Raw genomic sequence first — 13,042 nt, 5'->3', positions numbered from 1 at the left:
ATGTGAGTTTTCAGAGATCTCGGGAATAACAACTCTTATCCCTTAGGGTTAGGAGTTTGTGTCTTTGCCAAATTGGACAAATTAAAGTTAACTGGATCGAACTCCCTACCAAATCTTGAAAGTGTTGGTTTAATAGGTCTTTTCTAAGTCCGATCCTCCAGAGAGTAAATAGCCCCAAGCCTCGTATACAGAGCACGATGAGGCTACAGAATGATTGCTCAAGAGATTGGACCCTAAGCCTCTGTTCGTTTGAACAGATTATACGGTTCAAACGGGGTTGAGAGCGAAGAAATCAAACGCAAGTTGTGTTCGCTTCCACGGATTTGGCACGATGGAATTGAGCGAATTTGCGGGATATGTGATTTTAGTATCACTCGCATATCTGAGATGATTTGCGCGGATTGTAAAGCAAATGTCATGTTTGCCCCTTACTCTTACCCTCACTGGGAACCCTCCCTTCATCTTCAACGTCAAAGAAAGCAAATGCGCTGGACACGTGTCTCTATCCATTGTCTCAATCTCAAACTTTTCCACCACTGAAGCTGCAATGGACTTCATCTGAACGTAAGCCATTTGGACCGGCGTGAAACACCGGAAAACGAAACGGACTCAGCAAACTCGTCGTCGTCGTCGAGGGTGTGATCCTTGGCTTCCAATCTGGACCATATGATGGAGTCAGCGAACTCGCGGACGGTGGTGATTGAATCTCGGAGCCTCCTTTCTAATCCAAAGTTGAACAACTTTTTGTTTTCCACGCGAAACGTGTCAAGCTCAGGAACCTCTCTGAAATCAGCCTTGTTGCATCCTCGAACGCGCTCATGAAATCGGTAAACTTAAAAAAAAAACTTTAACCCTTGCGGTTAATATATTATTTTCAAAGGTTAACATATTTTATTAAATATTAAATTAATTAATTGTTTATTATTATTATTATTAGTATTAATTAATTAAAAACGTAAAAAAAAAATCCTTAACCGTAGTTGGAAATACTTGGTAGTAAATTATATTACAAACAAATACTACATTTAAAAATAAATTCATTTTACTACATTAAATTTTTTTTAATTTTTAAAAATTAATTATAATTATTATTTATAATTTTGGTCTTTTTATATACATTTTTACAATTACATATAACATTAATAAATAACATTTTATATTACTTTAATACCTGAGGGTATTTTGGTAATCTTTAATTTCTACCAATAAAACAAATTTTTTAAATCTGTCACATCAATCAAATCATACACTAATTTTCACCAACTTTACTTCTAAATCCACTCTCAATTACCCACAAATCCACTCAAAAAAACAACAAAAAAATTACCCTCAAATCCAATCAAATCCATTCAAATCATCTCTCCCAAATCATCTCCCCCAAATCATTCTAAAAGAACGAAGCCTAAAGGATAACTCCAGAGTCAGATCTTTCTCATACTTACGAGGGCATACAACCCTCGAGCGTAGAGTTTGATCAGGCTATCAAGGAATCATTCTAATGGTTAAATCTAGGTCTCATCTCCATGATGGTACAAGCCTAGTGCACAAAGTGTAATAAAGCCACAACCATATTGTTCTAAAAGTTTGGTCCAAATCTGATCTCTAGTAGACAACTCTCAACTCTCGAGTGCAGAGTACACCAAGACTATATAAACAGAGGATGAAGAGAATACTTGATGATCGTTTAAAGGATTGCATCCAAATCCGATCCCAAAGAGTTTACACTCTCTAAAAACCACTTTAGCCCATCTTTGATAAACTACAAGTGAATCATATCTATAATGTGCCTCAACCACACGGGATATGAAAGATTGCGAAGCCATACATCATCCGCTCGAGGGGTGTAATAATTGGAGTTCAAAAATACGTTTGTTAGGTGCTCCTCTCTAAAGAATATCAAAGCTACTCAGCTGTAAACCGCCTTGTAATCCAGTCATTTCCAAATTCTTCTGGCACCATTACGGAATTACCTTCTCCATATTTCACAATCCTACCGATCTTACTTCATGTACTAACCCGGGGAACTTTTGTCCTCAAAGTTAAGAAGCATGGTGGGGCATAAAAACCCAAATAAAGAAAGACAAATATCTAAATTCTAAGCACCTCGTCTCTTGTACATTTTAGTGCATTTTGATGGCCGCTAACTGGCTAAAAACCACCACATCAGCATTGTTGAGCTTTTTTGATCGGAGCATATACCCTGCAATCAATCTCACATGTGAAGAAGTTTCACAATGGTCCGCGCAAAGAAGTAAGAGATTTCTTTTTTCCTAAATTAACCGAACATTTTTTCTATTTGATCAAAAACCCAAAATCACGTGCACACACATGTAGATGATCTAGTAAGGTGTAATGCAAGCAAAGCACAAGAATAATTGATAAGCAAAGTTTCAGTTTACAACCCAAAGTAAATGGCCTTTGCTTGTGCACCCCCTGATAAGGATAAAGAATTTGTGCCTGATTGAAAAAAGCTAACAAAATTGTCTAAACCTAATGAGAATACGAGTCAATATCTGGGAGTGACTAGATAGATATATTTTCACTTTGTAGAGCTGTAGCCTGGGTATGTTGACTGCAGAGTCAATCCAAAAATTCTACTGGTAATACACGTGGCAAGGGTACAGTGATCGGTCCTACGGGATGGTAGACCTGAACTTTGCTTTCACCCTCAAAAGCAGACATCAAATTCGATTGCCAATTAAAATTTATCGTTACCATTCTGTAACCATTTTAGCTGCTCGCCCGTGATCATGCTACAGCTTCTTATCATTTTATATACCTGAGTCTATTCGTAGTCTACTCCACTTTCAGAACAATCTTCATGAACTCATAGACAAAGAAACTTATTGAAGCTGAAGGAAGTACCTGATAAGAGAAAATTAAAAAATGAAATTTATTCAAAATCATATGATCCATTGAAAACAACCTTAAGCAGTACGGGAATAAAAAGGGAAAAATGGAAAAAGAGTCGTTAATTTATTAACTATATGAAAATAATTAAAACAAACATCTATTAATTATCCAAATTTAATAAAGGAAAGAAATCTTAAAGCAACATAGATTTTTCTGTTACGGTCTCTTCTATCTTGGTCAGCTTTCATTATGGTTCCTAATCTAAACCTGCACAATAAACAGATAAAATCTTTTGTTTTTTTGGTATATAAAACCAACACTGTGGATTGTTACAGGGGCAAAGACAAATGGTCAAAACATTTTATAAATAAGACATTACTTTGTTCAAAGAACTGGAGAAGGATGACATACAAGCAGTTTGATCACAAGGTACAATGAAAAATAAAATTTAGATTATGTGAGCAAACAGAAAACACCACCCTCTATGTCCTGTAATTTAGATCAGTCTTCTGTACATTAGAAACCTAGAGCAGTTCTAATTTGGTGAATCATTAAAATGAATGGATTGACAGCCAGCCAGAGGACAATTCTCCTGATTCCTAAGGAGAGAAATCCATTAAGTCCAGTAAAATACAAATTAGTGCATGCCAAGAGCTTGTGAATTTAATACCTGCAATAAGCTGGGAACAAGTCCTGCATAGAGAGCTGGAATGCCTCCCTGTTCAACTATTTTGACAAACGTTGCAAAAGAACTTAATTTAGTAGCCTGAACTTGCAATTGAAGTCGCCTCCTCACCACTTCAAATGGGTACGTAGCAGCTTCTGCACATGCACCAGCAATAGCCCCATTCAACAATGTTCTTACTGGACCCAACTCAAGCTGATCAAATGCACTCAATTCCTGACCCTCTTTATGCATATTCTGAATTCTCTTCTTTCCTTCCGGTGAATGCAGATAAGCTGATTTGAGTATATCATATACGCCATAAAAAACTGCACCAGAAGGAGCCATACTTATAATTGATGGTACTAAACCCTTGTAAAGAGAAAAGAATCCTTCAGTTCGAATCATGTATTGGAAAGCACCAATTACACCACCCAAAGCTTCTCCACCAGGTGCCACCAACTTGGTTCGGATCTGTAAAAAACCCCGTGGTATTTATTTCGAAGTGAATACACAGAAAATTAGCTTAATGGTAATGCTTTAGTTTTCATTAACTACAAAACCTTATTATCTTTAATATACGGTTCAGGTACTCATTCAGACTGATTGCCAAATACATATAGACTAATTTACCACATGTTGTACCATTTCCTAAAAGTTCTAGTTAGAAATAGAACATGGGCCATTATAAAACTACTTGAAAGAAGACATGAGATTAATTTCGGCTTCTAATATGACGTTGTATTTGCGATAGTACCCATCGTTCTATGTTAGGCCTTGGAGGGTTTATGAGAGGAAAAGGGTGAGGAATAATACCTAACTGTTATCTAACAGAATAACAATTAAGAGGGCGGGAACAGGGTCTATATAAGGACCCTGTATTTGTTTCTGAAAGTTAGTTAGTGACTTGTATGTAGTTGACCGGTCTTAGAACCTGGTGAAGGAGGTTAAGCTCCTGGGTACATTGTATTCTTGATTTGTTGGTGTGAATGCAATTCTATTCTTTCTCATTCTATTCTGTTCTGTGTTGGTGAAAGTGAGTGAGAGTTAGAGAGCTCGTTAGGGATTTCATCTTGAATACCTAACAAAGTGGTCCGACCTGCCGCATCAGATCGGAGGAAAGCGCGAGTGATGGAGGGAAGAATGGTCAAGGTTGAGGGGAAGATGGAGCACCTGGAGTTGGCGGTCGACGGTTTGAAGGCAGAGACGGCGGCGAATCGCCAAGAATCGATCGCGATGCGCAAAGACATTCAAGAATTGTTACGGTTGATGGGAAAACGTAACAGCCAAGGGGAATCAGGCTCGGATGAAAGTCAGGATTCAGTGAACCATAATGGAGGGAACCGGCGCGGGAACGAAGGAGGGGGAAAAGAGGGAGAGCGATCAAACAACGGCTTTAATTGGAGACGACGGGTGGAGTTACCCATATTCGAAGGACCTGATCCTCTGTATTGGATTAACAGAGCGGAGAAGTTCTTTGAGATTCAGAAGGTAGCGGAAGCGGAGAAAGTCGAATTGGCTCATATCTGCATGGAGGGAAGCGCTGCTTACTGGTTCAAGTTCTGGAAAGACAAGGCAACTGATCGAACCTGGGAGGGGTTGAAGGAAGCATTGCTGATCCGATTCGAGAGTCGCCACCGTGGGGGAATTTACGAAAGAATGGCGGCGATTAGGCAGACCACTACCGTGGAGGAGTACGTGAAAGAATTCGAAGCATTGGCGGGGCAGACAAAGGAGTTTTCCGATAACCAATTGTTAGGTTATTTCATTGCGGGGTTACGCGAGGAGCTGCGGTGTCAGATGAGACCACATGATCCCCGCGATTTGATGACGGCGATGAAGATTGCGCGTGACGTAGAGGAAGCTCTTCGCGGTCTAGGGTTGACGGGATGGACGGCAGCGAAGACTACCCCCGCGTGGGGACGACCGTCAGGAGGAGGAGCGGTGGTGACGAGGACGGAGCAACCAAGGGGAAGCATGGTTCGAGCGACACCGATAAAGAGTGTGGGATCGGTGAAGCGCGACACGGCGCCAGGGAGTGAACCCGTGAGGAGCGGAGGTTACGGCGGCGGGGACAGTCGGAACCGGAGCTCAAGAAATTTGCCGTATCCTGAGTACTTGAAGCGCCGGGAGGAGGGTAGATGTTTTCGCTGTGGGGGGCCCTTTAGTCCCGGGCACCAATGCCCTGAGAAGAGCTTGAGGGTGGTGTTGTTGGCCGAGGACGAAGAAGGAGATGAAGGAGAGACAGGGGCGGAGACAGAACCGCCATGCATGGAGTTGTCGGCTTTCTCAGCCGGAGGGCTGACTCAACCAAAAACCTTGAAGCTGCAGGGGAGAGTGGGAGAGAGAAAGGTGCTGATACTAGTGGACAGTGGCGCGAGCCACAACTTCGTTAGTCAAGAATTGGTGAGGGAGCTGAAACTCGAGCAGGAAGACACATCCCCATATCACGTCAGTTTGGGGGATGGTCAACGGAAGAAGACGCGGGGGTGTTGTCCGAGAGTGGTGGTTTGCATGGGGGACGTCGAGATCACGGAGAAATTTTATTTGTTCGAACTGGGGGGTGTAGACATGATTCTCGGAGTGGAGTGGTTGGCTAAGTTGGGTGAGATCACGGTAGACTGGGGAAAATCCACCATGTCGTTCTGGCAAGGGGAGAAGAAACGCACCATAACCGGAGACCCGAGGTTGGAGAGGAGGGTGATAGAACCCGAACAACTGATGAAACTCAGCGAGGTAGAGTCGTGTGCGTTGGTTTGGAGTCTGGAGGGCAAAGAGGCAAGTTGGGAGACGAAGGAAGAAAGTGAGTTGACGAGAGAACAAAAGGAGGATATGAAGAAACTTTTGGAACAGTACGTGGGGGTATTCCAGGAATTTCCAGGACTGCCACGTAATAAAATGGCGAAACATCAAATTGTTTTAAAAGAAGGGGCCGATCCTGTAAATGTGCATCCTTATCGTTACCCACATGTCATGAAATCGGAGATCGAGCGACAGGTGGCGGAGATGTTACATGCAGGGGTTATCCAACCCAGTATAAGTCCATTCTCCAGTCCGGTGATCCTCGTTAAGAAGAAGGACGGAAGTTGGAGATTTTGCATCGACTACCGGGCTCTCAACAGGGTGACTGTTCCAAACAAGTTTCCCATCCCGGTGATTGAAGAGCTTCTGGATGAACTAGGGGGAGCGACGTACTTTTCGAAAGTGGACCTCAAATCCGGGTACCATCAAATAAGGATGGAAGAAGAGGATGTTCCAAAAACGGCGTTCAGAACGCACTTGGGCCACTACGAATTTCTGGTGATGCCTTTCGGCCTCACCAATGCTCCGGCCACCTTCCAAAGTGCCATGAACGAGCTGTTCCGACCCTACCTGCGGAAGTTCGTTCTCGTCTTTTTTGACGATATACTCGTGTACAGTCCGACTTGGACGGAGCATATGCAGTAGGTGAATCTCGTGATGGGGCGACTACAGGAACAACAATGGGTTGTCAACCGAAAGAAGAGTGAGTTTGGAAGAACATCGATAAGGTATTTGGGCCATGTAATAACAGGGAGAGGTGTCGAAATGGACAAGGAGAAAGTGGAGGCGGTTCTAGCCTGGGAAGAACCGAGAACGATAAAAGCGCTGAGGGGATTTTTGGGACTCACCGGGTATTACCGGAGATTCGTCCGAGATTACGGCAAGATAGCGCGACCATTAACGGAGATGCTAAAAAGGGGGAGCTTTGTCTGGACTAAAGCTGCTAGAGGAGCAATGGGTCGATTAAAGGAGGCGGTGACGACGGCCCCAGTGCTTGCGCTACCAGATTTCACACAGCAGTTTCAAGTGGAGTGTGACGCCTCGGGGGTGGGTATCGGGGCTGTATTGACACAGAGAAAAAGACCCATAGCTTACTTTAGTAAGGCGTTGTCGGAGGGGACGTTGGGGAAGTCGATCTACGAGAAGGAGCTCATGGCGGTGGCGTTGGCGGTTCAGCACTGGCGGCCATATCTGATGGGTCAGAAATTCGTTGTGCACACTGATCAGAAAAGCTTGCGGTTTTTGCTGGAACAGCGAATAACCACCCCAGCTCAACAACACTGGATAGCCAAGCTACTGGGCTACGATTTCGAAATTGTTTACAAGACTGGGCAAACTAATAAGGTGGCTGACGCTTTATCTAGAAAGGAAAGAGATGAATCGGAGGAGGAAACCGAGGAGGGTATTCCAGGAATGGAGAAGGAGCTGAATATTGTAGTAAGACCATACTGGAAAGACTTCCAGGAAGTGGTAAAAGAAGTTGATGAGGATGAAGAGCTTAGAAAAATCATAACCGCCATAAACCAAGATCCTGACAAACATCCAGCGTTCACGATGGAGAATGGGAGGTTGCACTACAAGGGGAGACTGGTTCTCTCGGCCAAGTCAAGTTGGATTCCGAAGCTGCTGGTTGAGCATCATACTACACCGACGGGAGGTCATTCGGGAGTATACCGCACCTACCGCCGGATTGCACAGTCCTTGTACTGGATCGGAATGAAGAAGGCTGTAACAGAATTCGTAACTCAGTGCCTGGTATGTCAGCAACATAAATATTTAGCAGCCTCTCCCCAAGGATTGTTGCAACCCCAACCAATACCCCAGGCTGTGTGGGAAGATATCAGCATGGATTTCATAGTAAGGTTGCCGAAATCCAAGGGGTACGACGCGATACTTGTAGTTGTGGATCGTCTGAGCAAGTACGCACATTTCATTCCTCTCAAACATCCTTATACCGCAAAGACAGTGGCTGAAGCGTTTGTAAAGGAGATTGTGAAGTTGCACGGGATACCCAAAACTATAGTCAGTGACCGAGACCCACTCTTTCTCAGTTTGTTTTGGAGGGAATTATTCAAGTTACAGGGTACTCAGCTTCAGATGAGCACCTCCTACCATCCAGAGACTGATGGACAAACGGAAGTGCTCAACAGAATTTTAGAAGGCTATCTCAGATGTTTTTGCTCTGAACAGCCTAAAGGCTGGAACATGATTCTCCCTTGGGCCGAATACTGGTATAATACCAGCTACCAGGGAGCAGCGAAGAGTACCCCTTTTGAAGTTGTCTATGGAAGATCACCCCCTACTTTGACCAGGTTTGTACCGGGAGAAACGATGGTAGAAGCTGTAGCCCAGGAATTGCAGACACGTGATGAGGCACTGCAGCAACTCCGTTTCCATTTGGCAAGGGCTCAGGATGCGATGGTCAAACAAGCTAACCGAGGGAGGAAGCCAGTTACGATTAAGGTGGATGACTGGGTATTTCTCAAAATCAGACCGCACCGACAAGTTACGATGCCAGTGAGGTTGCACCCGAAATTAACAGCTAGGTATTATGGACCGTTTAGGGTGATTCAGCAGATAGGGGAAGTAGCATTCAAGTTGCAGTTACCTGAGAACGCAAGGATTCATCCAGTCTTCCATGCGTCCCAGTTGAAGTTAGCTATTGGAACGAAGCAGGTAGAGAAGGAGCTGCCAAAAGATCTGCAGGAAAGTGGCCCAACCTGTTTGCCTAGCAGAGTGTTAGATAGGCGGGTCCGGCAGCAAGGAGGGGACCAAGGAGAGCAATTACTCATTGAATGGCAAAACAGTGGGGAGGAAAGCGCCACTTGGGAAGATCGTGTGATGATGCAAGAACAGTTCCCAGAATTCAACCTTGGGGACAAGGTTGATTTTCAAGGGGGGAGTAATGTTAGGCCTTGGAGGGTTTATGAGAGGAAAAGGGTGAGGAATAATACCTAACTGTTATCTAACAGAATAACAATTAAGAGGGCGGGAACAGGGTCTATATAAGGACCCTGTATTTGTTTCTGAAAGTTAGTTAGTGACTTGTATGTAGTTGACCGGTCTTAGAACCTGGTGAAGGAGGTTAAGCTCCTGGGTACATTGTATTCTTGATTTGTTGGTGTGAATGCAATTCTATTCTTTCTCATTCTATTCTGTTCTGTGTTGGTGAAAGTGAGTGAGAGTTAGAGAGCTCGTTAGGGATTTCATCTTGAATACCTAACATTCTATCTATCACTATTTAAATTATACCAAAATTATATGTCCTTGATATGACTTGGGAGCTAATTGGATAGGATAGGATCCGTGACGAAAAGAAAACTCCTTATGCTGGTTAAACTCCTACTTTTAATATAACTTCACACATAACAGAAAAATAGCCCGGCACACAGCTAGCTAGACAGGAAGAAAAGAAAAAAAAAGAGGTTTACTGAATGACTAAGATTAACCGATGATGGGGGAGCTGGGGATCAACGTTTACAGCAGCATAGCCATAAATTACTAACAGATTTTTTTTTCCTTCCATATAATACATTCGTAATGATGCCAAATCCAGTCCAAATGTTTCCTTAACCAAATAAACTGAAAAAGGAAAGTTAAGAGCTTAAAATGTTTGGCTGAAGACAGACACTAGTTAAATAAGATAACAGGAAGGTTGCTATTCAGTACTAACATTGGAAAAGATAGGTAAACACCACAATATTAATTGTAGTTGTTGAAACTTACTGATAGAGGTTGAGCACATACAAAACTAATAATTCAAAGACCTCTCAATCATTATTAATGCATAATTTTGTAGCTGTATGTGCTTTACTTTTCACATTTATGCAATTTTATTCAGTTGGGATTCAACAGAGAAAACGAACTAGGAAATCATAATTCAAAATGCTACATACCGTGTCAAGTGGAAGGCAAATAATGGTAGCAGTAATCCCAGCAGCAGCACCAGCAATAAACCTCTCAAAATTAGTAGTTTCCTCATTCCCAGAGAACCTCAGCAACTGCTTTCTATAAGTATCGTAGGCACAGAAATTAACCGCTTTGAATGGAGCTGTTCGCAGAATATTTACAAGGTTCCCTTTCCAAAAGCCTCTCAACCCTTGAGAAGCAGCAATTTTGCTAATAAGCTCGAATATATTCCTCTTCTCACCACGGACTATGTATTCCAACTTCAGTCTTTCAAGTGGAGCAACACAAGTTCTTATAAGACAAAACAAAAAGAAAAGATAAATGTCACACGAATATTAATTATTATGCAAAAAAAAAAATATTTTTCTTTTCAAATGGAAAATAACGTGAATCGGTGAAATTAAATATACCTAGACACCATAGCAGCAATAGCACCAGCCCAGAGATGCTTGGTGGTGTTGACGGCATTGCCTCCTCGCACCTTAACCTTTCTTTGCTGAACGACGCCGTTGGAGGTGGTGTCCTGGTTGGACACGTGTTCGCCATTTGGCAAATTGGGTTCGGTGACGAGCTTTGCAGTGGGCAAGCTCACTGACAAAAAACAGCCGACCGGAACCCTCCTCCGTTGGCGGTGAGTGTTGGATTGGGAAGAAGCGGCGGCGTGAATCTTGAAGGAAACGGAACGAAGAAAGGAATCGGGAACTTTGGGGTCGAGAAACAAGCCTCCGGTGAAGGAAGCAAAATCCGAAATTGAAGAGAAGAAAGTGAGGGGAGAATGTGTATTTTGTTGCTGGCAGAGGTCCCCTGCCTGCATTGTCATTCTCAGAAAGAAGGGTGTATGCCCTTTCTTACATCAGGATTTGCTTATTTATGAGAGATCTCAAATTAGTCACACACAAAGAGAGATAGAGTGAATTATTTCTCCGTTCAGTCACCAAAACAAATAACTATTATTTTACCTACTTTTTTTTTTCCTGGGTTTCAAATACTATTACCATATAACACTTACCTCTTCCAATGTAACATTATCCTATCTCTCCACTTTTTTCTCTTGTGTATGTGTTTTCATCGAAGATATTTTTATATCAATTAATTAAAAATATTTATTACATGATAACACTACCTCTCTTGTAATTATTGTTTTATACAGATGTGCCAAAATGAGTTAAAATCTGCCAGTTCACGGGTTCATAATAGATTCTAACAATGTTAAGTTAAAAAAATTGAAAATTTTGATACAGGTAAAAAATAAATGTGATTTATGATGAAACTGACATATACGAATTAAATTTATAATCAATGGAATTAATTCATCAACTCGCTTATAAATTGTAAATATTAAATTATATTAAAAAATAAAAAATTTAAATATTCTCTTATATTTAAATACACTTAGATTATATTTATTTTATGATTTTATATTGTATTTGAACTTTAATATTATTTGGACTTTAATATTATTTTACAGTATATTTAAATTAAACTTTATTTAAATTTCAAATAACAAAAATTTATTATTTATTATAGGATTGAAAAAAAAATTATAATTAAGTAAACTAACCTACATAACCCACTAAATTCCAATCTTTTAAACTGCTACAAATTAAATTAAATTAAATTGATTCACTAAATTAGTAATCCATGACAATCATATATTTGATGGGATGACTTGTTTTCAAAATTCTTGGGAATACATCAATAGTAATTGTTTTTTAACAAACATTTAAGACAAATTTAAAATGTATAAATAAAAATAAACATTTTTTAATTAAATAAAATCATTTAATTTATTTAATAAATTGATTTTAGCTTATACAAAAATTAATGTTTACCTTTTTATTAATATTATTTGTGGAAAAAAATTTATATAATATTTTTTGGTAAAAAACTGAATAATTTTTATTGCCATTTTTTGGAAAGGGGTGTTTTCGTTACTTCCAAAAGAATTCTTACTATTTTAAAGATAAATAATATATTTTCAGAGTGTATGATAAAGTTAATAATTTGTTTTATTAAATAGTTTAATTAATATAAAAATGTTTGTTATGTATAGGTTTAAACCCTCGGATCGTCCTCATATTTGTTGTGGAATCTCAAGTGGGTCATTGTTTTTTAAACTGTCAAAATTTAGTCCATATACTTGTAAAATTGAGCCAATCTTGTCCTCTTCGTTAAGTTTTGATAGACGGTGTTAAATTGTGATGATGTGGTGCACACTTATTTGTTGATGTAGCAGTGTTATATTACATGGAACTTCTTTTTTGTGAACAATTTATGAGATGACACAAAATTTAATGGGAAATGTTAGAGATTCAGAGTCTTCATCATCCTACATCGTCTTCATCTTTCCTTCACGTACTTACTGTTGCAACACTGTCTTTATGAGGTCACTGACGATGGATTCCGGCATCATCAGCACCTGACGGGGAGAGGCTTCTCGGCACGACTACCTTCAGCAGCATCTATGGCGGTTGTCTCGGAGGACAATCTGGCATTGATCTGGCATTGTTGGGAAACGGCTTTCGCTGCATCTCCAGCGTCTGCCATAGAAGAAATTATTTCACTGGTCCAGGATGTGTGTTGGACCAACTCTCTGCCATCAACTGCCAGAATCACCAACTTCGTCCTTCCTTCCCACCTCGAAACTCGTTTTCGCAATCTCAAATCCTTCCCACCAACCAAATTTAACTAATCAGGGTACATTTCGATAGGAAAAAAAATGCTACTTTCTGATGTTTCATAATTAAAAAAGTAAACCATCTCAAAATGCAAGTTTTAGACTTAAGCGGGGAAATAACAAGAATTACCATCCTT

General features: G+C 40.8%; 1 protein-coding gene across 1 annotated transcript; it reads right to left on the bottom strand.

The window, feature by feature from the left end:
- Positions 1-2,353: 2,353 nt before the first annotated feature.
- On the bottom strand, positions 2,354-11,149 carry LOC108330003 (probable mitochondrial adenine nucleotide transporter BTL3). Its single transcript, XM_017564440.2, has 4 exons — positions 10,639-11,149; positions 10,216-10,519; positions 3,524-3,991; positions 2,354-2,865 (listed from the first exon to the last, which is right to left on the bottom strand). The coding sequence occupies exons 1-4, from the start codon at positions 11,046-11,048 to the stop codon at positions 2,797-2,799; spliced, it is 1,251 nt and encodes a 416-aa protein (XP_017419929.1). The 5' UTR covers positions 11,049-11,149; the 3' UTR covers positions 2,354-2,796.
- Between the last annotated feature and the right edge of the window lie 1,893 nt (positions 11,150-13,042).

The sequence above is a fragment of the Vigna angularis genome, chromosome 4 (genome assembly GCF_016808095.1).
Source record: "Vigna angularis cultivar LongXiaoDou No.4 chromosome 4, ASM1680809v1, whole genome shotgun sequence".
NCBI classification, from domain to species: Eukaryota; Viridiplantae; Streptophyta; class Magnoliopsida; order Fabales; family Fabaceae; genus Vigna; species Vigna angularis.
The sequence above is the reverse complement of the archived record's forward strand: the minus strand, read 5'-3'. Positions and strand labels throughout refer to the sequence as shown.